Source organism: Catharus ustulatus, chromosome 18, assembly GCF_009819885.2.
Source record: "Catharus ustulatus isolate bCatUst1 chromosome 18, bCatUst1.pri.v2, whole genome shotgun sequence".
Taxonomy (NCBI): domain Eukaryota; kingdom Metazoa; phylum Chordata; class Aves; order Passeriformes; family Turdidae; genus Catharus; species Catharus ustulatus.
This window is the reverse complement of record NC_046238.1, coordinates 1,430,921-1,457,479: the sequence shown is the minus strand read 5'-3', so window position 1 is coordinate 1,457,479 and position 26,559 is coordinate 1,430,921. Positions and strand designations below refer to the sequence as shown.

Genomic DNA, 26,559 nt, shown 5'->3' with positions numbered 1-26,559 from the left:
CAGCTGTGCAGGACTGCATTGGTGCCCTCCCTGCAGCTGTGCAGCTGTGCAGGACTGCATGGGGCTGCCTGCAGCACTGACATCGAGCAGCTCAGCCTTTACTGAGCTTCTTGTGCAAAGGATTTGCCAAAATATGATTGTTGGTCTAACACCCATACTCAGCTGTGATGGACAAAAGACTCTCTAACAATTTAAAGTTACAAAGTGAATGTTTATTCAGCCCTGGGCAGCAGCCTGAGGTAATCCTCTAACACACACTGCAAAATTACAGGTGGTCACAGAGTCTGTTTATTGACAAAAGGTTCAAACAAATAGATATTCATAATACCATCCCCTCCCATCCCTGCTTCCCATGGTAATTAGCTGGAATGGCAATTAAGCAGCGTGGTTGGCTCCTTGAATTAAGTCTGGGCTCGTTTTTGTGAGGAGGGGTCTGAAAAGGAGGAAGTAAGGTGAGTCTTCCTCCCCCTGACCTTTTCTATCAATGACAATACAAATGGCTTTTGGGACAACTCCAGTTTTGCAAAGAATGAGTTTCTGGTTGCAATTGTTTGTGTTCTTTGGACCTACCTACCAGTTTCATCCTTTCCCATTGCAAGCACAGCTCAGCAAACATAGAACGACAGGGAATAAATTATTTAAGTTTCAGGTAATTATCTCAAGCCCAGTTTCTTCTAACTTTTAACTAAAATTTCTTTAAGATGAGTGTTTCACAAACACCCAGCCCAGCTGAGCCCTGGGAGCAGCACCCAGGGAGAGGGGATGGAGGCTGCAGAACTCCTCTGTGGGAGAGGCATTGTCACAAAAGAGAAGTTCCTAGCAGGAAATGCTAGCTCCTATTTGTATAATTTATTTATTGGTCTTTTCCAATTGCTGTCTCTGAGATTACTGCTAGGATTTAATTTGCAATCCCCCTCTGGTGGCTCTCAGGTTTCCTTCTGAAAACATAAGAGGAACTCCTTAAGACACACAGCTCTTCCTCAGATCTCTTACAATCAGCATTCTGCACTGCAGAGCCAAATTAATGTATGCCCTTCCTTATTGTTTCCCTTCTTAATTCATTTCTCTCCATAAAGGCTCAGCAAGCACCAATTTTCCAAGTGAGTTTTTAATCGCTGAGCTCAGCGTGATTACTGTCTCACAATCCAGTTGCCATTTGATGCAATCAGTTATTCAGAATACAATAATCTTTTTTTTTTTTTTCCCCAAAAAAACCCCTGAATATTATGTGGCCAGCTGATGACACTTGGCTGCAGAGGGACATGAAATACTTGCAGTGCTGTGTGAGAGAAAATAACCTGTGATTGTGAGGTCTTTCCCAGCCAAGTGCATGGAGGTGATGTGAAGCACTTTTGTGAGATGGGGCACAAAGAAATTTATTATTCCAATGCAAAGAGCACAGGCTGGGGAGGCGGGGAGGGAAGGAAGGGGAAGATGGGAACACGGCGTGCTGAAGTATTTCTTGCTGCTGGGATGTTTGCTTTGAAAGGGCCTTTCAAGAGTACATGTTGCCAGGGGAGATTTTCTCTCCACATCTTTTATTGCCACCCCACAAATAAAAGATTTCAAAACACCCATACTGGAAATCTTAAATAGTTCCTGCCACGCAGAAGCTGGAGAGTTTTAGATTTCCCCAATCTGCAGTGAGTTTAGCATGAGAGATTATGAGAGAGAAATGAGAAAATCCTTCCTTGGAGTAAATGCTTCATTGCTGTGTTTTTAAGCACATTTTGTGAGCTATAAACGCCAAGCAAATGTTTCCAAAATTGCAAAGTGAAGATCAGGATCTGAGCACAAAAAGCAGAAAGATTTTTGAATGTAGAATCTGAAGAAGGAATAGAAATGATAGCACGTTTTGATATAGAAGAGAAGAATTGCCCTGTTCTGAGCAGGGAGCCTCCCCCAGTGCTGATCCTCTGTGCCATCCTAGGCAGTCCAGTCTCACAAGAGCAGAGAAGAAAAGTAATTTTTTAGGTAAAGACTCTTGACTTTCTCTCCAAATAATTCTCTTGAAGCACTTGGCTGAACTGATGCAGTTTAAGGGCTGCTTTTCTTGGCTGTGTTGGCTGTCTGAAAGTCCCTTTTTTCATTTTTTTACTAATTAATGAATTATTTGTTGCTCAGAGACTAAAAACTAGCTGGAAAGACTCATGAATGTCGATGCAGCACTGTGCAGGCACAGGACCAGAGTTTCCTTTCCAAAACACAAGTGTGCTGTTGTGTATTTAAGAGCTTCCTGGGGATTTTTTTCTGCTTTTCTGTTGATCCTTAGGGATGAGGATGGTGTATCCTTGTGTTACTGGGGGGAGATTAAAGGCTGGATTAGTGTGGCAAATATTCATGACTTAAGACATTGCTCTTAATGCTGTTAAAGCTCCCAACTCCTCTGTCTGCTCCTGGGGCTTTGCAGGGCTGGCGTTGCCACCTGTGGTTCCCCAGGGAAGGGATGCTCTGTCCCAAGCAGGAGCAGCACTGGGGGCTCATTTTCCCTGAGGATTCCTCCAGGAGCAGCACAGGGAGTGCTGGGCACTGCCCCTGTTGTAGCATCCTCAGCTGATGCCTAAAGGAACAAAGGAAAATTTATTAAAAGCTTCCAAGGATTCACCTTGGGCAGTGCCAGAGCCTGGCTGTGGTTACACCCAAGCTGGATCCCAGTCAGGATTTCACACTTTGATCAGTTCTGTTCCATTCCCACCTTGGGTTCATTGTCCAATCCCAGCCCCAGCTCTGCAGTCCCACCCTCCCAGATTCTCTCCTCCATTCCCTGGTTGCATTTTTGGGGCTGGAGCTGCAGCGTGTCCTTGGTGCTGGGCTGGGAAAGGATTGTTGTGTGTGCCTGAGCTGGGAGAGAGCCTGGAGCACTTTGTGTGAGCTCAGAGTCACACCAAGGCAGGACAGAGTGTGGAAAATTCTCAAACTCAAACTGTCAAGCTCAAGCTGAAGGTGCCAGTGCAGCTGGGGAAGGCTGAGCACCCATGGAATATTTGCATTCCCCAGCAATGCTGAGGTCCAGGCACAGAAGGGTGGATGCTGCAGCAGTTACAGCTGATCTGCTGGGTTTTCCCAAGCACAGTCTTTAGAAAGCTCTGTTTCCCCTGCTAAGATTTAGTTGGAAGACTCAAAGGATATGCAATACATGAAATGGAATGAATATGCATGTAATTGTTCCTTTTTCTTTAATTTCATGGAGCCTTAGATCTCGAATTTCAGTCACAGGGATTAGAGCCCTGAATCATGAACACTGAGTTTACTCAGTGCTCAGAAGATTACTTTTAAACCCCATTATTTTACAAAGAACTCACATCTGATGCTGCCTGAGTATTTTCCCCTCTTCCTTTTCTCACCCATCTGCAAATGATTCTGTCAGTTTATAACCCCATTTGTGTGAGCAATTCAGTTGGGGGAAAACAGAGAGGGGGGGAAAATCCCACCTCAGCTTTTAGCTCCAACATATGTGTTATTTTCACCTAATTAACAGCTTTTACAGAGCAGGTTCAGTGTTTGCAATTAGATGGGTGCAAGAAGGAGCTGGTACCATCTGCTGGGGTTTCACCACATAAACAGCTCTTGAGCCCTTCTGGGAGAGCAGCTGATGAATATGAAGAATGTGGATGTTTACATAAACTAACAAGTGCTGGTAATGCCTTATCCGCACGAGTGGAAGGATCAGATATTTAAGCACATCCACCTCAGTGGGGAGAGCTGTGCTGGTGGGAGATGTTCTGTCTCAGAGCTGGGAGGGGAGAGGTCTGTCTGGAGAGAAGCCTGGCTGGGAAGGATGCTGGATGGAGACACGGCCAGCAGGAGCCAGGCTGGCTGGCACACGAGACTGCTCTGAATAAACAGAAACTCACCGAGCAAGAATGGGACTGACACGGTTTTGATCACCAGGAGGAAAGATCCTGCTCTAGGCTCTGCTCTGTGTGTTCTCATTATCAACAAAAGTAGTGATTGAATGGGGAAAGAAAGATTGCTGAAGCTTTCCCCAAACACAAACTGTGCTGAGATTGAAATGAGCTCGAACTCACTTCATGTGCACCTGCTCTGCTGCATCCTGGCAGTGGAACTGCTGCTCCACCAAGGGATAATTGCAGTTTGTCCAAACAACTTCAAGTGTGACACAGCACAGAACTGAGCCTCCAAAACCACACTGCCTGCAAGACTTTGTTCCAGCCTTGTGTCACATTTGGCTGTCACTGTGGTACAATAGACAGTGAAGTCCTCACAGCCTTGAAAGCTGCTGGTCTGGGGCCAGGAGAGAAGGAGAAAATCTCTCATTTCCTTCAGCAAGGGCTGGATCTAGTTCCAAAGGCAGGGCTGGATCTAGTTCCAAAGGCAGGCTGTGTCCCAGAGCCATCCCAGTTCTCTTTCATACATCAAAGCTGAGTGTGGGTCCCCACCCCACTGTGCTCATACCCACAGCAAGAGCCACCTTCAGCTTTTAGTTCTTGGTCTCAAGCAGCATTTCTTGTCCTGCACCCCAGGTACTGTGAGCAAAGATTTCTCTTCTCTTCTCTTCTCTTCTCTTCTCTTCTCTTCTCTTCTCTTCTCTTCTCTTCTCTTCTCTTCTCTTCTCTTCTCTTCTCTTCTCTTCTCTTCTCTTCTCTTCTCTTCTCTTCTCTTCTCTTCTCTTCTCTTCTCTTCTCTTCTCTTCTCTTCTCTTCTCTTCTCTTCTCTTCTCTTCTCTTCTCTTCTCTTCTCTTCTCTTCTCTTCTCTTCTCTTCTCTTCTCTTCTCTTCTCTTCTCTTCTCTTCTCTTCTCTTCTCTTCTCTTCTCTTCCCCTTCTCTTCCCCTTCTCTTCCCCCTTCTCTTCCCCCTTCTCTTCCCCCTTCTCTTCCCCCTTCTCTTCCCCCTTCTCTTCCCCCTTCTCTTCCCCCTTCTCTTCCCCCTTCTCTTCCCCCTTCTCTTCCCCCTTCTCTTCCCCCTTCTCTTCCCCCTTCTCTTCCCCCTTCTCTTCCCCCTTCTCTTCCCCCTTCTCTTCCCCCTTCTCTTCCCCCTTCTCTTCCCCCTTCTCTTCCCCCTTCTCTTCCCCCTTCTCTTCCCCCTTCTCTTCCCCCTTCTCTTCCCCCTTCTCTTCCCCCTTCTCTTCCCCCTTCTCTTCCCCTTCTCTTCCCCCTTCTCTTCCCCCTTCTCTTCCCCCTTCTCTTCCCCCTTCTCTTCCCCCTTCTCTTCCCCCTTCTCTTCCCCCTTCTCTTCCCCCTTCTCTTCCCCCTTCTCTTCCCCCTTCTCTTCCCCCTTCTCTTCCCCCTTCTCTTCCCCCTTCTCTTCCCCCTTCTCTTCCCCCTTCTCTTCCCCCCTCTTCTCCTCTCCCTTTCCCCTGGCCATGGATTCCACCCAGTATATCTGATCTCTCTTCCTCAGTCTGCACATGCTGATGAGAAATCAGTGGGCAGAGCAGAAACTGTGACTTTCATACCAACAGAATTCCTCAACTTGAATTATTTGAGGGAAAAGTGCAATTACATCTCTGCTGATGGGTAAAGGATCTCGTTACATGAACCAGAGAACATTTTGGCAGCCCCCATGTGCTGCTTTAGTTTCTCCAACTTGCTTTTAGCATTCCCTGTCCATGGTAAGGAGGAAAGGCTGCAGCACCTGCCCTGCTGTGCTGCTCTGGGTGCTCAGGGATTGCTGCTGAGCTGGAATTGAGCAGCAGCTGGAGTGTGAGTGCACACCCACCTTCCCTCCCGACCTCCAAACCTCTCCTCTCCAGCAGGAACAGCCCTGCCCAGGGCTGGGAAGGGAACAGGAGCAGCTGCTCTGCACCTGGGACTGAGATCCTGGCACAGCTCGAGGCTTGTTTGATAATTTTGCACAGACCAACAGTTTTTGAGCAGTGCACACTCCGTTCCGTTCAGCAGGTTTTAAAACTCTCCTCGTGCATTCATGGATCAGTGCCCCTTTGCTAAGCCTCAGCAATTGTCTGCATAGTTAAACCCAAATGTTAATGTGTGCTGTGCTGTCCTTCCCTCCAGTTCAGTGCATCTCAATGGGGGTTAAATGCTGAAATCACTCTGAAACTTCCAACACCCATTCTCATCATCACAGGCTGTACCTGGCTCATCTCCCTCCTGCCTCAGTTTCCTCAGCAGGGATCCTCAGGGAAAAGGAGCAGAGGTTTCCTCACAAACAGGAGGTGTCAGTGCCCCTGAGGTGCCCACTGGAAACCTCAGTGTCCACACAGAGCTCTGCTGCTCCCCCTCCACCAAACCCTGCTCACACCCTGCAGCTTTTCTGCTCTCTTGAACTCACACTTCAGTAAATTATCTGGTTTTCCAGCTCTCTGCTTTCCTGGGTGAAGGATTTCCCTTTCAGTCTCCTTCTAACTGCTTGTTACAGTCAGAGTGTAAATCCCAGCCTGCTCTTTGTACCCTGCCAGGAGAGCTCTTCAGGACAGCTCTGAGTGTGGCAAACACACTTGTGGGGTTCTGGGCTGTTCCTGCAGCTCACTGCAGCCGTGGGGATTATTTGGGGGCTTTAAGCTGGGTCTGGGTGTTAACCTCCCTCCAACTCCTCCCTGGCCAGGCTGTGCTTGTGTCTCTCTCAGAGACACTCAAAGCCCAGGTGTGAGTTTTGGATCTCCTGCTTCACTCCTTTAGAATAAATCTGGGGAGAAAACCATTACAAAATTATCATTTCAAAATGGCCTGGATTTCCCCATGGATTTGATTGTTTTGGAAATGCCACCTGACCAGTGAAACTCTGGATTCTGTGGGACATCCTCCACTTGATTCGTTGGGATTGACTTCAGCAGTTTTAAGATCAAGTCTTTGGGTAATTAAAAAAAGAGCAGAGGATTATTTGAGGATAACCAAGCCAACAGAGCCCTGTGGTGCTGGCAGATGATGTGAGCAGCCAGTTTTCACAGGGTACCACAGTGCTCAGGGGGCTGAACAAGCTTCCCTGCCCCACTCCCAATTTCCCCAAATAGAGAGATCAGGGACACCTCCTGCTTCAGTGCAAAGTGTGTGATTTAATTGTGATTTAATTCTTGGTGGATGGTGCAATTAGAGACTACTTAGGATGGAACACTGAGAAACACTGGAACTGCTTCAGGCTCACCTTGACATATCTCATTTTTTACTTTTTCTGCAGTGAAAGCTGGTGGTAGGGAGGGGGAAATCATTCTAATCCTGTTGGTGAGTCCTAATGGAGTGCTGTGAGTCAGGCAGTTTGTGTCCTGTTCCTGTGTAACATTATTATAGAATGAAAAACAAACACCTATCAAATACATGGGATGGGGAATACTCGACTTAAACTCTTACTATCATTTCTAAGTAGGAAAGAAACCTTAGAATATATCTCAGGGGATTCCTAAAGCCTGCACTTCTATCTGAAACTACAGCAGCTATTTCAGAGAACAGTACTTGGAGAACTGATTTGCCAATAAAAACAAATTAACGGGGAAAGAATGTTTCAAAAATGACACTTCCAAGCCTATTCTGCACATGTGGAAGATTAAAAGGGAATAAAACCTCGTGTTTTATTAGCTTGGATCCCAGCATCATGTCATTTGCCATCCTTTACTCTGTATATTCTCAATCTACCATTTGCCTCAAATTGCTTGCAGACAATATCTGCAGACCCCAGTGCACAAGATGGGCTGGGGCAGGGGGAGGCAGAACTATGGGGAGAATTATCTGCATGGAAAAATCCAGGCTGGTGGAAGAGAAAGAGATCCTGGCAGGCCACAGCCAGTGCTTGGATCCAGGAGGGTTTGAGAGGGGCAGGGGCAGTGGGTGCCCCTCACCTGGTGGGCTCTGGGAGCTCCACAAGCTCTGGGACACCTGGGCAGGTGGGACAGGAGCCTCAGGATCAGCCCAGGGAGCCCCAGCAGTGACAACAGCACAGGGTGGCACAGGGGGCTGGCACTGCCACACACACCTGGAATGGGACAGGGAATGTGGTGCTTGGGAAGAACTGGAACTGAAATGGGACAGGGAGTTTGTGATGCTTGGGAAGAACTGGAATTGAAATGGGACAGGATGTTTGTGATGCTTGAACTGGAATTGAAATGGGACAGGGAATGTGATGTTGGGAAGAACTGGAATTGAAATGGGACAGGGTGTTTGTGATCCTTGAACTGGAATTGAAATAGGACAGGGTGTTTGTGATCCTTGAACTGGAATTGAAATGGGACAGGGTGTTTGTGATCCTTGAACTGGAGTTAAAACAGGACAGGGTGTTTGTGATGCTTGGGCTGAACTGGAGTTAAAACAGGACAGGGTGTTTGTGATCCCTTCAGCATGCCCAAAAAACTCCTAAATAATGAACAGCCACTTGGACTGTGCTGTCCTGTCTCTTGCCAGGATGACCTGCATGCAGAGATGAGCCTCGAGCAGGCATCACTTGTTTTCCTGGCAGTTCACATTCCCTCTCTTTTACCTGCTCACCCAAAGGGTGCAGAAACCTTTGTGACCTGAGCATCAAATGCTTTCCCAATTACTCCTCCCGAGCTGTGATCTTCCTGTCTCGTGGATTATTCTAAAATGAGGAGGCTGTCACAGACTGCACAGGGCAAACTGTGCGTTTTTACAATTCCTGGTGGGGTTGGAGCCAGCCCACCTGCTTCAAAGCCCACAGAGGGTAACTGCAGCTCTTTCTCTTGCCCTGATGGGGAGCACACGGTGGCTGTCCTGCTGCCCTGCAAACCCTCTCTATCAGCACTTTCTGGGGCTGCCAGGCAGCTGCCCATGGATGCTTTAACAGCCTTGCTCCCTGCATTTCACATCAGAGGGTGGCACTGGAGGTTTTGCTGGTTCTTCTCCCTGTGTGGTGTTTGCAGGAGAGATTTAAGAGCCTTTCCCCTCTTTGTTCCCCCCAGAGGATTCTGTGTGGAAGTCACCTGCCAAGGCAGCTGTGCCCCATGGCAAAGCTGGGCACATCCCAGTGGGAGCAGGCAGCCCTGCACTGGAGCAGCTCCTCCCCAGCAGCATCACAGGCACCTCTGACAGCTGGGAAAGCATGGAGGGACTTAAAAAGGGAGGGAAGTGCAGGGGACAGAGCTGTGGGTCACTGCCAGAGAGTCCCCAGGGCTCCAGGAGTGGAATCACAGCTCCCAGGCTGGATTCAGCTCTGTCCTGGGGCTGGAGGGGGGCCAAGTGCAAAAGGAGTGCTGAGCATTTTCTGTCCATGCTCAAGGTTCTCATTTCCTGCAGATGAGCCAAATCCACTTTCTACTTTCTAGCAAAGTCCACTTTCTTCTTTCTAGCAAAGTCCACTTTCTTCTTTCTAGCAAACTCTACTTTCTTCTTTCTAGCAAACTCTACTTTCTTCTTTCTAGCAAAGTCCACTTTCTTCTTTCTAGCAAAGTCCACTTTCTTCCAAGTTCACTTCCTAGCAGCTGTAGTGAGGTTAGTGAAAGAAACTTGTCAGTAATTAAATATGTGAGACTGACCCTTCCTCATGTGAGCTTCAGTCCATTCAGCTGGATTTTCCTTTGAATTATCTGCTATGCTTGTGCTTAATAAACTCAAATTCCAGACAGAGACCTGAAACAACAATGGCTCCCTTCGAGTTTTCTCCTGCAGGCTGGGTTATTTTCTGGGAGATGCAGCTCAGTGAATCCTGAGCTCTGGATGCTCCAAAGGGTGAGCTGCAGCATGGTTATACATCCTGCTGTGTGCTTACCTTTTGGTCACTATATAAATGACTACATGTCTCAGTCTAGACATAAAATCTGTGAAATTTGTAAGCCTAGACTGATATTTTTATAGCTACAATTAATGTCCATCTTTCAGTTCCCTAATTTAGCACCTTTCTTGCCTGCTGACAAGAACATTTGATGCAGCAAGAAGAGAATCTGAAAAATTAGCTCTGTCTTGTCAGATATTAGTTATTCCCCTGATCCAGCCTTGATGTTTATCCCTCCCTCTTTGAGTTTTCTTAATTATTTCTGTCTTGTATTAATTCCCACATAACTCCCTAGATGTAAGCTTTATGGTTTAGAGTCTCAACTGCTCATTCAATTAATGGGCTTGCTTAATGTGCTTAAACTTTCAGAGACACTCGTGACACATTACGAGGGAGGGAAAAAAAGATTCCAAGTGTGCTCCATCTCATTTGTGGTACTCCTGAGCCTGAAGCCCATTTTAAACTCTTTATCAGATTATCTAGATTTATTATTTTTATATTCTTGTGCTCATTAAGCATTTATGTGGAGGAATATTCTCTCCAGAAGAGTGACTTGGTTTCCTTTGCCCCCTCCCTCATCACCTGGCTTAGCCCATTTGTAAATGAGCATTTGTAGTTTCAGTTTATTGAGAAGGAGCTGGGAAGCTGAGTTGGAAATGGCAAATATGGAAGGACAGATCTTTTACTTCATACCTGAATATTGTGTATTTTTTGAGCAAAACAAAGCATCTGCCCGAGATGTTCTTTAATTTTTCTTGGCTCAGTAACCCCTAATCCCCATTAATATCTGCAAAGATTTGAGATTGTTTGCAGAGGGAACCCAACCTGTGTTTCAGCAGTAATTCCAGAAAACCAGAATTTAAACACAGGGATCCCTCTGGACCTGGGTGCCACAGAACAGGAGAACAGAATGATTCAGGAACACAAGCACATCATCAGCTGTGGCTTCCAGAGGTTCAAACCACACTGCATGGACTCTGTGGGAAATGTTCACCTCCCTCTAATCAAAGCAGAGTGCAAACCATGCCCAGATAAAATACCTGTACATGCAGTATGTAACTGATGTTATACATGTATATGAACATGAATATTGCACATGAATAAATGCATGAATGTTACCCATGTGTATATAATCTACAACCACACACACATATTTATAAATAAATCAGAAACCCCTTCCTGTCTGTCAGGATGCAGATTGAATTGGTTGCTACATCATGGTTTTATATCAATATCTGTGCCCAGGATTTGATTTTGTGCCAGAAGATCCCTGAACCCAGAGGGCAGATGAGTTGCAGCACACAGCCCACACAATCCTTTCAGCAGCGATTCCATGGAATGCCACCAAGCAACTATGAATACATTTTGTTAAAACAATTACTGAGAAGTTCTAAAAAATAATGCTTCAGCTGCACTTCTGCTCATGAGCCATAAGGGGATCTTTGTCTCTCAGCATTACAGTGCTCAAGGAAAAGGGAAAGGATTCTGGTTTATGGTTCTGAGTCAGTCTTTTTCTTACTAACATATGGCCCCATTTCTTCCTGGTTCTTTAAGCAAGTTGTAAACATAAACGTTGATGCACATGGAGCTTGATTCATGAAGAGTTTAATTTGCCTAATATAAAAGATTCACACAGGTTATATAACATCATTAAATTATTTTTGTAGTTCGAGTGGTATCCTTTGAGGAAAGCACAACTCTTTCCCTGGGGTCCATTTATCACTGTTTGCTTCTAATTAGAAAACTGGAAATGCAATATGCATGACTTACATTTGCAGTGTTGTCTTAGGACTGATGTATCATCCTTGTTCTTCCTCAGGAACTTTTATTCCTTTCCTAATTTTTTATATATATTTTTTTAAGGTTTCTGACAGCTGTGACTCCATCTTCGTTAATGGCAAGGAAATGAAGAGCAAAGTGGATACGATTGTGAACTTCACTTATCAGCATTTCACCACCCAGCTGGAGGTGACAGTCTGGGTCCCCAGGCTCCCTCTGCAGATCGAGATCTCTGACACAGAGCTCAGCCAGATCAAAGGCTGGAGGATCCCTGTCACCTCCAACAAAAGGTATGTCCTCACTCTAGCCATTTCTAGAACATTCCTCAGAATCCAGGCTCTCCTAGCTTTGCTTCAGCCTTCATTAAACACCCAACAATCATTGAGTTTTATCCTGATCTGTGCAGTTTAAAATCCATTAGTCAATCCCACACCATCTCAGGACACTGCACCACACCCAGTTGAGGGAGAGGACCTAGAGCTGGTGTGACACAATCCTATGTGTGTGACACAATCCTGTGAGTGTGACACAACCCTGTGTGTGTGACACAATCCTGTGAGTGTGTGTGACACAACCCTGTGTGTGTGACACAACCCTGTGTGTGAGTGTGACACAATCCTGTGTGTGACACAACCCTGTGTGTGTGACACAACCCTGTGAGTGTGACACAGCCCTGTGTGTGTGTGACACATCCCTGTGTGTGTGACACAACCCTGTGTGTGTGACACAATCCTGTGTGTGTGTGACACAATCCTGTGTGTGTGACACATCCCTGTGTGTGTGACACATCCCTGTGTGTGTGACACAGCCCTGTGTGTGTGACACAACCCTGTGTGTGTGTGACACAATCCTGTGTGTGTGACACAACCCTGTGTGTGTGACACAATCCTGTGAGTGTGACACAATCCTGTGAGTGTGACACAACCCTGTGTGTGTGACACAATCCTGTGAGTGTGTGTGAAACAGCCCTGTGAGAGTGTGACACATCCCTGTGTGTGTGACACGACCCTGTGTGTGAGTGTGACACAATCCTGTGTGTGACACAACCCTGTGTGTGTGACACAATCCTGTGAGTGTGTGTGACACAATCCTGTGTGTGACACAACCCTGTGTGTGTGACACAATCCTGTGAGTGTGACACAACCCTGTGTGTGTGACACAACCCTGTGTGTGTGTGACACACCCCTGTGTGTGTGACACAACCCTGTGAGTGTGTGACACAACCCTGTGTGTGTGTGACACATCCCTGTGTGTGTGACAGAACCCTGTGAGTGTGACACAACCCTGTGTGTGTGACACAACCCTGTGAGTGTGTGACACAGCCGTGTGTGTGACACAACCCTGTGTGTGAACAATCCTGTGTGTGTGTGACACAGCCCTGTGAGTGTGACACAACCCTGTGTGTGTGACACAGCCCTGTGAGTGTGACACAACCCTGTGTGTGTGACACAACCCTGTGTGTGAACAATCCTGTGTGTGTGTGACACAGCCCTGTGAGTGTGACACAACCCTGTGTGTGTGACACAGCCCTGTGAGTGTGACACAACCCTGTGTGTGTGACACAACCCTGTGAGTGTGTGACACAGCCGTGTGTGTGACACAACCCTGTGTGTGAACAATCCTGTGTGTGTGTGACACAGCCCTGTGAGTGTGACACATCCCTGTGTGTGACACATCCCTGTGAGTGTGACACATCCCTGTGAGTGTGACACATCCCTGTGAATGTGACACACCCCTGTATGTGTGACACAGCCCCGTGAGTGTGACACACCCCTGTGTGTGTGACACAACCCTGTGTGTGTGACACATCCCTGTGTGTGTGACACATCCCTGTGTGTGACACAGCCCTGTGTGTGTGACACATCCCTGTGTGTGACACAGCCCTGTGAGTGTGACACAGCCCTGTGTGTGTGACACAATCCTGTGAGTGTGTGTGAAACAGCCCTGTGAGAGTGTGACACATCCCTGTGTGTGTGACACAACCCTGTGTGTGAGTGTGACACAATCCTGTGTGTGTGACACAATCCTGTGAGTGTGACACAATCCTGTGAGTGTGTGTGACACATCCCTGTGTGTGTGACACAACCCTGTGTGTGAGTGTGACACAATCCTGTGTGTGTGACACAATCCTGTGAGTGTGTGTGACACAACCCTGTGAGTGTGTGTGACACAATCCTGTGTGTGTGACACAATCCTGTGTGTGTGACATAATCCTATGTGTGAGTGTGACACAACCCTGTGAGTGTGACACAACCCTGTGTGTGTGTGTGACACAACCCTGTGTGTGTGACACAATCCTGTGTGTGTGTGACACAACCCTGTGTGTGTGACACAACCCTGAGTGTGTGTGTGACACAACCCTGTGTGTGTGACACAACCCTGTGAGTGTGTGTGACACAATCCTGTGTGTGTGACACAACCCTGTGAGTGTGACACAACCCTGTGAGTGTGACACACCCCTGTGTGTGTGACACATCCCTGTGTGTGTGACACATCCCTGTGTGTGTGACACAGCCCTGTGAGTGTGACACAGCCCTGTGTGTGTGACACAATCCTGTGAGTGTGACACAATCCTGTGTGTGTGACACAACCCTGTGAGTGTGACACAATCCTGTGTGTGTGACATAATCCTATGTGTGAGTGTGACACAACCCTGTGAGTGTGACACAACCCTGTGTGTGTGTGTGACACAACCCTGTGTGTGTGACACAATCCTGTGTGTGTGACACAGCCCTGTGTGTGTGACACAGCCCTGTGTGTGTGACACAATCCTGTGTGTGACACACCCCTGTGTGTGTGACACAACCCTGTGAGTGTGTGTGACACAACCCTGTGAGTGTGACACACCCCTGTGTGTGTGACACATCCCTGTGTGTGTGACACAACCCTGTGTGTGTGACACAACCCTGTGAGTGTGACACAATCCTGTGAGTGTGACACATCCCTGTGAGTGTGACACATCCCTGTGTGTGTGACACAACCCTGTGAGTGTGTGTGACACATCCCTGTGTGTGTGACACACCCCTGTGCTGCTTCACTTGTCAGAGGGGCTGAGCCAGATGGCAAACCAGAGCTGGGTTTGCAATCATCTCTTAAACATTTTTATTGGTCCTGTTAACAAAAGCAACGTTTGTGCATCCATAGCTGTTGTTCAGCTGGGTGCAGCTGCTCTCTCAGACCTGAGCAGGGGTTTCTGTGCCCCAATAAAATGTTTTGTTTCTCCCTAAAAACCCTGCCATGTTTGTAATTGTAAAATACGTGTGATTACAGAGGTATCTGCCTGTCTGACCTCTTGAATAATTTCCACAAAGCAAAGAAGGAAACAGGTCCATGCACACTTTGAACTGTGCTGGGTTTTAGCTGGTCTGAAGTGCTGCAAGAGCAGGAACTTGTTAGAGAGCAGAAAGGAAGAGACAGGCTGCTGGAACTGGAAAAAAACCCCAATTCATCTCCCCTGTGTAAGAGCAGCAATACAATTTACCAGATCAGCCTGCAAATATATGGCAAATCTTTGATATTATCAAGAGGAGAGCTTGATCTCTGGTGAGTGCTGCTGCAGGCAGGAAGAGCCTCCCTTGGCAGGTGAAATTCAGAAATCCTCTCCTGACTGATGCAGAGAAATTGGTGCCTGAGCCAGCACAGGCTGCACAAACCCAGCCTCAGCAAACAAGAGGTGTATATTTAAATTAAAGTCAAATATTAGAGTGTAGAAGAGGTCCAGGTAGACTCTGCTAGTCTAACAAGAACATTTATTTCTATTCCTCGTGCATCTGCAAAATAATTACCTTCTTCTTGAGGTTCCTGCACACATATTTACATGGCCTGAGTGGCTTCAGCTTGCATTAATAGGAATTGCATGGCTAAAGTCTCACAGAACAAGCTGCAAATTTAATTTCAGTCAATATTTGCAGCTGGGATAGGACATTGTTTTCAGGGGGCTCCCAACACCAGCACAGGCTTCACTTCAGGCAGAGTTTATTGAGCTCTGCTTTGGTCCTGTCCAGCTCTGGACACAAGAGAGGAAAAGTTGGCCTGAGATAAAAGCAGGAGAAAATAAAGTGCTTTGGTTAAACCCTCAGTGAAGGCAAATTAAGTGACACTGGATTCCAACCATTCCATTTGTGGGTGACAGCATCTGCACAAGGCTGTAAATCTGCTCCTTTGTTAATTGACTTTAATGTGCTGTGGAGATAAGGCCTTGGAGATCTTGGCTAATAGGTAGGCTGTATTTTCAACATCTGTAAAAGTACCAAATTCCATTTCTTCTTCAACTGTGAGTGGTTATGTGCAGCTTATTTCTGTAGCTTCCACTAAATCAACTTCTAGTGGTTTGCCATTTGTATCTTAGATTTTTTTTTCATTTAGGGGTGTTGCAAATATTTTTTAAAATATATAACTCTTTGTAATGAGTATTTCAAATCCAAAACTGATTTTTTTGAGTTTTTTTTTTTTTACCAGAAAATTAGCATCTGGCCCAAGAAGTGCTGGCTGGTTTGAGAGGGTGCAGATTAAAAGAGACACACTTGAGCTGCTCAGAGGCAATGTGTGCAGTGTGGAGGTGACAGATCACTGATTAGATCAGTGCTCCCTTGGAACTGCTCTGCTTTAACTCTGCTCCCTGGCAAAGCCTTGCTCTCTGTCAAATGGAAATTAAATGTAATTTTGGCAACCTTGGCTCGCTCCAGAAAAGCAAAAAAACTTTCCAAGCAGGTTTGCCAAGCAGCAAGAAATGGGGGAAGAAGGACTCTGAGATTTTCAGAGGTGACCAAGGGGAAAAAAACACAATGTGCAGCACTGGCTGATGTTCACCAGCACTGGTGTTCAGCAGAAAATGAGCTCCCTGCTTGATGAAGGATTTGAGGCTTACTGAAAACCCTGTAATGAGGAGTTTAAAGGGAGCTGTGCCATTCACTGCATCTCAAACGTTTTGTTGCACACATGGAGACAAAACAGTCACTGCCTAAATCCTGATTTTGTGGCTTTAAAGTAAAAAAATTCTAGCCTTTGTTTTAAAAAAACCAACAAAACAAAACAAACCCAAAAACAAACAAAAAACCCAAAAAAACCAAAAACCCACAAAACCAAAAACCAAAAACCACACCAAAACAAAAAAAAACCAAAAAGCAAACAAAACAAAAAACAAAACAAAACAAAAAACCAAACAAAAAAACCCCCAGACCAAAACTAGAAAGAACTTGATATGAGACCTGGCAAAGCAGATTTGCAAAGCTTGTACTGAAAAATTCAGGTTTTTTTCCTAAACTCCCTCCCCTCTGCACTGACAAAGAACTTGCCGTGCTCACTCTGGGCTCTGGGGAGGTTTTCTGATGCTCCACATTTGTTTGCCACAGAAAACATGATTCTGAGCAGCAGTACATAAACATCTCTAAACGTTTCTGTGCTGAAATGGAGCCTTTGCATTTAAGGCACCCCAAGGAACGGGCTGGACTGGAATCATCTTTTTGTTGTGGTAAATAGCAGCTGCACACAATCCTGGGCTGGAAATAAGGACAGGAGTGCTGCCCCTGTGCCCCTGGGCACCAGCCCTTCCCTCTGCTCCTTGCACAGCTCATATTTATGAGCTGGGGCTCCAGAAGATTTCCCTGCAGTTGTTTGGAATAGATTTGCTCTTGCACAAGGTGCAAAGTTTTAAAGAGTGCAAGTCGAAATAAACAGGCACATAAATAAACATAACAGCCAGCCAGTGGGGCTGAATAAAACATGGAAGCACAGAAGGGTTTGGGTTGGAGGAATCTTAAAGATTATTTTGTTCCAACCCCTGCCCTGGGCAGCACAAACAGAAAGGGAATTGTGTCAAGTGATGCTGCTGGGGATGCTGGAGGTGAGAACATTTCCTGCAAGCAACACAGCTCAGCCCTGGGTCTGTCTAACCCAGCCCTGGGTCTGTCTAACCCAGCCCTGGGTCTGTAACTCAGCCCTGGGTCTGTAACTGAGCCCTGAGTCTGTAACTCAGCTCCTGGGTCTCTAACTCAGCCCTGGGTCTGTAACAGAGCCCTGGGTCTCTAACTCAGCTCCTTGGTCTCTCTAACTCAGCTCCAGGTTCTCTAACTCAGCCCTTGGTGTCTATCTCAGCCCTGGGTCTCTCTAACTCAGCCCTGGGTCTCTCTAACTCAGCCCTGGGTCTCTCACTCAGCTCCAGGTTCTCTAACCCAGCTCCTGGGTCTCTCTAACTCAGCTCCAGGTTCTCTAACTCAGCTCCTGGGTCTGTAACTCAGCCCTGGGTCTCTAACTCAGCTCCAGGTTCTCTAACTCAGCTCCTGGGTCTCTAACTCAGCTCCTGGGTCTCATTCCCCCTGTCCAGCCTGGTTCCCATCAGTTTTCTGCCCTTTTGCCCCAAATCCCACAAGTGCTCCTTACCTGAGCAGCTTTTACACATTTTTATCCAATTCTGCACAGGCACTAATGTTGCTGTCTGTGTTATTAAGAGAGGGTCAAATCCCAAAAGCTCAGAGCTGAACTTGGTTCTGCCACAGTCTGGGTTTGTTCAGAGCTGAGCTGCAGAGGGTCAGAGCAGGAATAAACAGAGTGGGAACATTAAGGAGTTCATGGATTCATTTACAGCACAGATGGATGTGCAGCACAAAAGCCCAGTGAATATTCCCCCTTCCAGAACTTTCTCTGTGCCTGTTTTGCCAACTGTGAGCTGACTTCAGACTGACACCAGTGGAGAGAACAGCTGAAGGTTTCCCTGAAATACCCAGCCAGCCAAACTCTGATTTCTTTGGGAAATCTAAATCCTATTTTAGTAGCCTTTTCCCTAACAGTTCCACTGTTCCTCTGATGTTTCATTCAGCAGGTAATGATGGACACTTGTTTTACACCCTCAGAACCAAAAGGTGCCACAGACCATTTTCTTGAGGCTGAATGTAAATATTCAGCTAACAAGTGATGCATTGAAAATGCATTTCCAGTGGATTAGGTTCTGTAACTCTGGGACTTTCAGTCATTTTGAAGAGCACAAGGCTTTTTCTTAGATATGTTTTCAGCTTACTGGCTGCCAACTTTGTCATAAAACAATTTATAACAAAGGCAATTCTGTTTTATAATGGTTTTTCATAGCTGCTATTTCAAAGGAGAAGATAAAGGGACACTGTAACCACACAACTACCTCCTGCAATACTTTGAAAAATAAGAGACTTACCCTGTATTCCCCACCCTTGAGAGAGAGGTGGCTTCAGGCTCAATAAATACAGGAGGGAGGGGAATTATTTCTGAGCAATGAATCCACAGCATGGGGGCATAATGAGTAAAAGTGTGACCACCTACTGCTTAATACCTGGCTTGGGAGAGATAAGAGGATCCATGTATTTGTCCCAGGCAATGAACAAGAGAAAAGGAAAATATGAAATATTAATATTGGTGGTAAACTGTGTCTTTAAGCAGACAAAAGTCTGTGAGGTGTGACAGCAGTGTACAAATCACTGTGATGCCTTCTCTGAGCTTTAGGCAGAGCTGCTTTATTTTCAGGTTGTGTTTTGGAAGGGGCACAGCTGGAAAATGCTGGAGATGTGTGTGATGCTGCAGGTGTTTCTGCACAGGGATCTGAGTGCCCCAGGCCCTGAGTGGGGCCCAAATGCCTGATCTGGGTTTTGGAAGCCACCTGAGGTCACTGCAGGAGCCAGCACTGAGGAGCTGGAGGTGTGAGGTGCAATCCAGGGTTCTGGAAGCAGAGGAGCCAGGGGAGCCCAGCAGGGATGGGAGGAGCTGGGGTGGCTCTGCCCCAGCAGGGAGTGTGGCACAGGGGCTGTGAGGTGCAGAAATACAGGTGTTAAAGGATGGTGGAACATCCCCCACCCCAGGAACTCTGCAGGGCTTTGTTCTGCTCCTGCCCTCTCCCAAACATTTCCCTCTGCACCATTTCCCTGCTCACTGGGATCCCAGCAGTGTTAGAGCAAAAACACATCACCACAGGGTGTGTGTGCAGGTGTGTGCTCTGCTTTTATCACAGAGCTCTGGGATCAGGGCACAAACCCAAATCTGGATCCACATGGATTCCAGAGGGACAGGTTTTTATATTCTTTTCATTATGTAATTATATAATAATTATTAAACCCACATTGTTGTATTGTACACATTGATCTTATCCAAGCAGGGATTCTTGTGATTTCCATCAGCTCCCCAAACATCCTTTCTCATGGTTCTTGTTACCATTGCATCACTTCTCATTATTCTTATTGCAATTAAACTATAATATATTCAATTACCAAACAATTATTACATTTAATGATCATATTATTTATCACATGATGATTCCACAGGTGCAGTTCCACATGATCCAATAAAGACAAAGCTCCACATGATTCAATAAAGACAAAGCCCAACATTGGTTCCCTTTCCCAGCCCTACCAGACCCAACCTTTCTTTGCACCCCCTGAATCTGTTGTGTACCATTCCCAAAATGATTTTAGAAACATTTTTAACCCTGTGCTGTCAGCAATGCCAGCCACATTTCCAGCTGGCCAGTCCCACACCAACAAAGGATTCACTGGAAAAAGCACAGCACAAACACCTCCCCAGATACCCATCCAAACCCTGCAGTGTGTGCCCCAGCCCAGGTGACAAAAGCTGCCAGGTGAGGCCCCTCAGGGCAGTGACATTGCTGCATGTGTTCACAGGCCCACCCGTGACAGCGAGGATGAAGAGGATGATGAGAAGAAGGGCAAAGGCTGCACCCTGCAGTACCAGCACGCCCTGGTCAGGGTCCTCACCCAGTTTGTGGCCGAATCCTCGGAGCTTGGAGGCCACCTGAGCTACCTGCTGGGCTCAGAGTGGCACTTTGACATCACCCAGCTGGTGGCTGACTTCATGAAGGTGGAGGAGCCCAAGGTGGCCAAGCTGCAGGAGGGCAGAGTGCTGGCTGGGCGGGAGCAAGGCATCACCACGGTGCAGGTACAGGGCTGGGGTCACCCATACCAGAGCTGGGGTCACTCACACCAGGGCTGGGCTCACCCACACCAGGGCTGGGGTCACTCACACCAGGGCTGGGCTCACTCACACCAGGTACAGGGCTGTGCCTGGAGCAGCAAATTCATTGGTGTCAGGGGGGAAAAAAAAGAAAAAAAAGCTGAAAAAATGGGTGTGCTAAACAGAAAAGGGAGTTTGGATGGGTTTTCATTGTGGGCGTGCTAAACAGAAAAATTTTCATTGTGGTTATTTGTCACTTCCATAAAATGCCCTTAGGGGATGCTTTTGAAGGGATTTATCCATCTCAGTGTGGGATGGTGGGAGAGGTGACAACCAGCTGCTTTGAGCAGTACCAAATATCTACAGGCACCTTTATGTGCTTGAACAGATTGGGAAAATTGGTCCTTTTGTGTTCACCAAGTTCTGTCACCTCTATAAAGATGAGTCTCCTTCTGAGCATGCTGGAAGCAAGGTCTTAGAGCAACTGGCAGGAGGGTTTTGGCATTGAAAGATGCAGGCAGGCACCCAATGGGATTTTCAAAGTTCTTTTGCAGGTCTCACTTTCATTTCATTCAGGTCCTCTGTCCCTAGAAAGGCAACAGGCCAAGTTCCTATCAGCCAGGCTTTGAGCACTTATTTATCCCCTCACTGAGTTTCAGTGTTAATCAGTGTCTTACACTCTGTTCTGTCTGCACTGCATTCACAGGGAGTTTTATAGACTCCAGAAAAATGAATCTAGAAAAAAAAATCCATTTAATTTATTCCCTATTATATATATTTTGTCCAGATCAAGCTGCAGTTCTGAAGTGATTTGTTGTTTTATTAAATTATTTTTTTAGATAAAGTAATTTAACAGCAATTGAGTGTAATGTCTTGGGGGAAACATCAGCTCTGGCTCAGACAAGGACGTGACAAAGCCAGGATTAATCTGGTGTGCTGCTCAGAGGCCAGCCTTGCTTTGAGATACTTCATTGGTGTTTTTTCTGCTCCCAGGTTCTGTCCCCTCTCTCAGACTCCATCCTGGCAGAGAAGACAGTGATAGTTCTGGATGACAGGGTGACCATCACAGAGCTGGGGGTGCAGCTGGTGTCGGGCTTGTCCGTATCCCTGCAGAGCAGCAAAGGCAATAAAAGAGCCATCGTGGCCACCACCTCTGCCCACGACATCCTGAGGACCCCCAAACAGGTAAAAACACAGAAAAATACATCCAGCTGATTCAGTGTCCCCTCTGCTTTGGCAGAATCTGCTGGAAATTTTGGGGAGTTACTCCTTGTAGTAAAGGCTGTTCATCTTCTGACCGACCCCACGGGGCTGCAGAGCTGCTTTGGGCTCCTGCTCAGCACAGGGAAGGGATACACACTGCCAAACTAAGCCTGAATGCCACAAAAACCCATTTTTTTCTGGTGGAAAATGCTGCAAGCAGAGCTGGGAATGCTGTTCCTTAATTGTCTCACAAAGTCAGCTCAGCCAAAACGACCTCTGGCTGCAGGTGCAGAAGTTTCCATGACCTGTGCTGCTGCAAACTGATGAGTTTCTGCTTGCTTTGAACCATGCAATCCGAGGAGTTAAACAGCTTTTAATGAGACCGCAGAACAAATTCTGTATGTGGTTTTTTAATAGATTTTATAGAATTGAGGTTCTACATCAGTGCAGAAAGTGCAACTGTATTTTTTTGCAGTAGAAATTTGCAGCAAGAAGACAAATTGGTTCAGTCAAAACATTAAAATTGTGTTTTTTATGAGTGCTTCTACAGTTCCCAGGAAAGACCACCATCACTTTTGCATACTGCAAGTCCTGCATATTTGAAAGCATGACAGAAAATATAAAGTACAGAAAATATAAACACATTGAGAAGTGTTCTGCTCCCAGTTTATTCCATGGGCTGGATGGGCTGGCCTGACACATTCCAGCTCTGCTCATTGTATTACATAAGGCACTGGAACTGCAGCATGAGAGAAATTCCCCATTCCAGGTCCTTTATAAACCTAATTGACCGTGGTGTTGGAAATATGATTATTTTCATCATGAGGCTCTGGCATTCAAAGGAGGCTTCTCACTTCAGACTGAGAAAAAAGAATTGTCAATTGTCTTTTCCAGCACTTTTATTAAATTTAGATGAGTGTTTCTTTGATAGTTCCTGAAGGTGAGGTAAATGCCTCAGTGGTCTGGAGAACACAAGCCTGCAAGAAAATGAGAAGCAGAGTAGACATTTACATTTTCTTTATAAAAACAACCCCCAAAGTTAAACTCTGTATTTTTTTTTCAGATTTAACACCTGAGTGTCTGATTTGTGCTCTCTCTCTCACAAATATTTTTTCTGCCCTCATCCTTCCCCTCCAGGAGGCCGTGGTGAGTGCTTGGGTTCTGTTCAGCGACGGGTCGGTGACGCCCTTGGACATCTACGACTCCAAGGACTTCTCCATCTCCATCACCTCCCTGGATGAGATGGTGGTGTCCTCACACCACAGCCTGCAGTCCCTCTGGCCCGTGGTGGTGGCAGAAGGGGACGGGCAGGGGCCCCTGATCAAAATTGAGATGGTCATCAGCGAGCCCTGCCAGAAGACCAAGCGCAAGAGCGTCCTGGCTGTGGGCAAGGGAAACGTCAAAGTCAAGTTTGGTCAGAAAGACCTGGACCAAAAAGGGAGCACCAACGACATTGAGGACGTGGAGAAGGATTTTAAAAGCCATGCCAGCAATGCTATAGAGAAAGCTGCAGAGCAAGACAGGACAGCACAAGACTGGTCCAAAAACCTCGAGGACGTGGCGGGTCCTGAGGACAATGCGAACAAAAGCACAACTTTCACGTCTCCCATCGATCAGGAGTCCCTGGAGGATGGCCAGCTTCAAAATAACCCAACTGCCTTCACAGGTTTCCCTACCCAAGTAGAAATCCCAGGAGAGAACAGTCCCAGTGACCTCTCATTGACTTCCAGAGGATTGACAGACCTGGAGATCGGCATGTATGCGCTGCTCTGCGTTTTCTGCTTGGCAATCTTGGTCTTTTTGATTAACTGCGTGGCATTTGCTTGGAAGTACAGGCACAAAAGGTTTGCTGTGAGTGAGCAAGGCAACATCCCCCATTCCCATGACTGGGTCTGGCTTGGAAATGAGGTGGAGCTCCTGGAAAACCCAGTGGACATTTCGCTCCCGTCGGAGGAGTGCACTACCATGATTGACAGAGGGATGCAGTTTGAAGAAAGCAACTTTCTCCTTAATGGGAGTTCTCAGAAGACTCTTCATAATCATATCCTCAGATCTTCTGAGTACCTTTGTGAAAAAGAAGTTAAAAGTGAACCTATAAATCCTTCTGGGCCAAAGCAGAAGCGAGTAAAGTTCACTTCATACACAACAATACTGCCAGAGGATGGAGGCCCCTACACCAACTCAATTCTATTTGACAGTGATGATAATATTAAATGGGTATGCCAAGATATGAATCTTGGTGATTCCAAGGAACTTAGGGACTATATGGAAAGACTGCAAGACAATATGTAAAACTACTTTCTTATGTTTGTAATCACCTTTATGCCTTCTGTTTATGGATGGTGGAGCAGTCAGTCCAGTCAGCAATAGGAACAAGACAGCCCAAGCCTGGAGGTACTGAGATGATGACCTGATGTCACAGAGCAGGTCCAAGAGGCTGGCTGAGTTAATCCTGTTTCACCACAAACCAGGATGTGCCCCTAAACCAGCTCCCTGTAGGTGTTGGAGGTGCCACACACCATGGCTGTTGTTGTACACTGCCTGGTTCTAGCAAAACGCTAATCCAGCTGCGCTCAGACTCAGAGGAGACTCCGTTTGTCTGTCATCTCTCATGAGAAATGGTAAATCAGAAAAGAAAGGGATGTTTGTTGGCATTGATTTTTTCTAGTCGTCGTCCTTTGTAAAGCACAGTGGACATTTCTTGCTCGCAGCCTGGGAGGCTCACGGAGAAAGGGATTGGAATGAATCTCACTTATTGCCTATGTGCAATGCAGCCAAGTATCTTCTTATTTTTTACAGATATAAAAAAACCCCATGTGGGTAATTTCTTCTTATATTGTTTGTGATTTTTATTTGGCTTAGGGAACATTAGATATTTTCTTTGAAGGGGGTTGGGTTTTTTTTGTTGTTGTTTTTTGGGTTTTTTTCTTTTTTTTTGGTTGTACCAAAGTGCAGTACAGTAATATTTATAATGATTTGAGTTTTTTATTCATCTGCTTCAGCCCCCAGAGATATCTCCTTCATCACTGATTATCTTCCTCCTTTCCATATGGGTCGTTAGTGTTTGAAACAGAGAAAGGAATTAGAACTCTTACTGGGAAAGGCTTGTGTCTTCTTACAGGGAACTGTAAATATAATAATAAACCCTGGAAAATAAAAATCAAGGAGTAGCCCTGGGTTCACTTTTGTCATTGCTAATATGAAAAAATAACCTGTAAAAAAAAAAAAACAAACCCAGCATATACTTCAGAAGGGAAATACTTTGCTGAAACAGCAGCTTGGCTGACAATACATGTTATTATCTGAGTGAGAAAGTCAAATGTGGTACTAGAATGTATAAAATAGGAAGGAAATTTCCCAGCAAATAAGCAAGGCTTGGAATCTCTGTTACTGTGGACTAATGAATCCATAGGTGGCAGAGTTCAGCAGGCCAGAGAAGTTCATGCTCAACAGCCCCAGACCTTGTGTAAAACATCCCTGGCCATTAAAGAGAAAAACTTTACACCATGTTTCATTAAAAAGGAAAGGAAAGGCACATTGGGACTGCAGTCACACGAGGGACCATCCAGTTTTATCAAGGAAAACATGCTGGAAGTTCAAAGCTGCCATTTCATATGCACCACATGTATTTTTGTACTGAAGGATGACTGACATAAGCTGAAAATTGCAGTTAGGAAAAACCTGAATCTACAGAATACTAAAGCCCCCAGTAAAGCCTGTGTTCTTGTGATGGATCCTGTGCAATAACCACAAGAGCCAAATTCCAGCTGCCTTACCTACTGGAGTTCCCACCAGATCAAAGCAAGATTTGAATTTATAGTTCAGTGGTGGTATTAGAACAAACCAGAACATTGTGGGAAATTCTTATTTGGGTCCACAACTGGGAACATATTTAATGTAACTGCTGCAAAATACAGGAATTTCAATATTGGGACTGAAAGTGAGGCTTATATAAGTGATTAGAGATTTCCTTCTGCTGGCACTGAGCTGCACAGGGAGGGGATGGCATCTGGTAGGATCTAATTTGGAGGAGAGAAAATAATAGAGCACAGATATGTTTCTGTTTCATAAGGGATGCAGCATCAGATGAAGTCTTGGGTTGTTTAACAAATGTTCTCTCCCTTTCAATGAGCCAGGAAATAAGGAAAGATGAATTCTTTATCACTAACAACATAAAAATCACTTTTTAGAATTTAGCTTCTCTTCCCCATGCATTATTTTGTATTTGGCCCAACCAGAGAGCAGAACAAAAAACCCCTATTTACTATTGTTTGCACAATATAATACAAACTGACCCCAAACTGATTTAGTCCTGAAATCAGAGGAACCAAGCTGCTGCTGGCAGGGGCAGGGGGCAGAGAGCCCAACCAGTCCTGAGTGCAAAGCCCTCATTCCCTGGGGAAACCTTTCCTTCCATCCTGCCAAGGCTCTAATTCCTCATGGAAACCTTTCCTCTAATTCCCTCTGAGGCTCCATTTCCTCATGGAAACCTTTCCTTCCATTCCCAAGTGAAATGACAATTGCTGCCCATCAGGAGGGAGCACAGCTGCTCCTGGGAACCAGTTAAACAATGGAACTGGGGACAGCTGTCCCCAAAGAGACCCAATCCCCAAACCTTGAAAAGAAAGATCTGCAGGTTCATAAACTTCTCTTTTTCTTTTCCATCACATGTCATTACATGAAAGCTCTTACATGGAAAATGGCAATACAACCATGCAAAAAAAGCAATACAGAAAAAAAAGAAAAGAAGTGGGAAGAGAGAACTCTCTATTTTCAGTAAACCTGGGATAACACCAACGGAGTGGAGTTATTCTGGATTTATCCTGGCTTGAGCATTTATGCTGCTTCTTGTAAGATGAAAGGAAAATATATTCAACACGAATATACTTGATGCAAAATAGTTCTGAGTTGATCAGTTCCTTTTAAATTAAATATCTCAAATTTTAATTTCAAAATGAATACTCTAAATTTAAGCAAATACAATTTTAAATTATTTTAAACACCCTCCCTCCCCAATTT

General features: G+C 45.9%; 1 protein-coding gene across 2 annotated transcripts in view; it reads left to right on the top strand.

Annotated features, from left to right (window-relative positions):
• The window catches only part of TMEM132B (transmembrane protein 132B), a 213,749-nt gene extending 187,612 nt beyond the window's left edge, over positions 1–26,137 (top strand). For both annotated transcript variants that reach the window (XM_033075772.1, XM_033075773.1), the window contains 4 exons: positions 11,497–11,702; positions 20,049–20,322; positions 21,331–21,522; positions 22,678–26,137. In XM_033075772.1, the coding sequence (XP_032931663.1) occupies positions 11,497–11,702; positions 20,049–20,322; positions 21,331–21,522; positions 22,678–23,832 (1,827 nt within the window). In that variant the 3' untranslated portion in view covers positions 23,833–26,137. The remainder of the gene's footprint in view (positions 1–11,496; positions 11,703–20,048; positions 20,323–21,330; positions 21,523–22,677) is intronic.
• Positions 26,138–26,559: the final 422 nt, after the last annotated feature.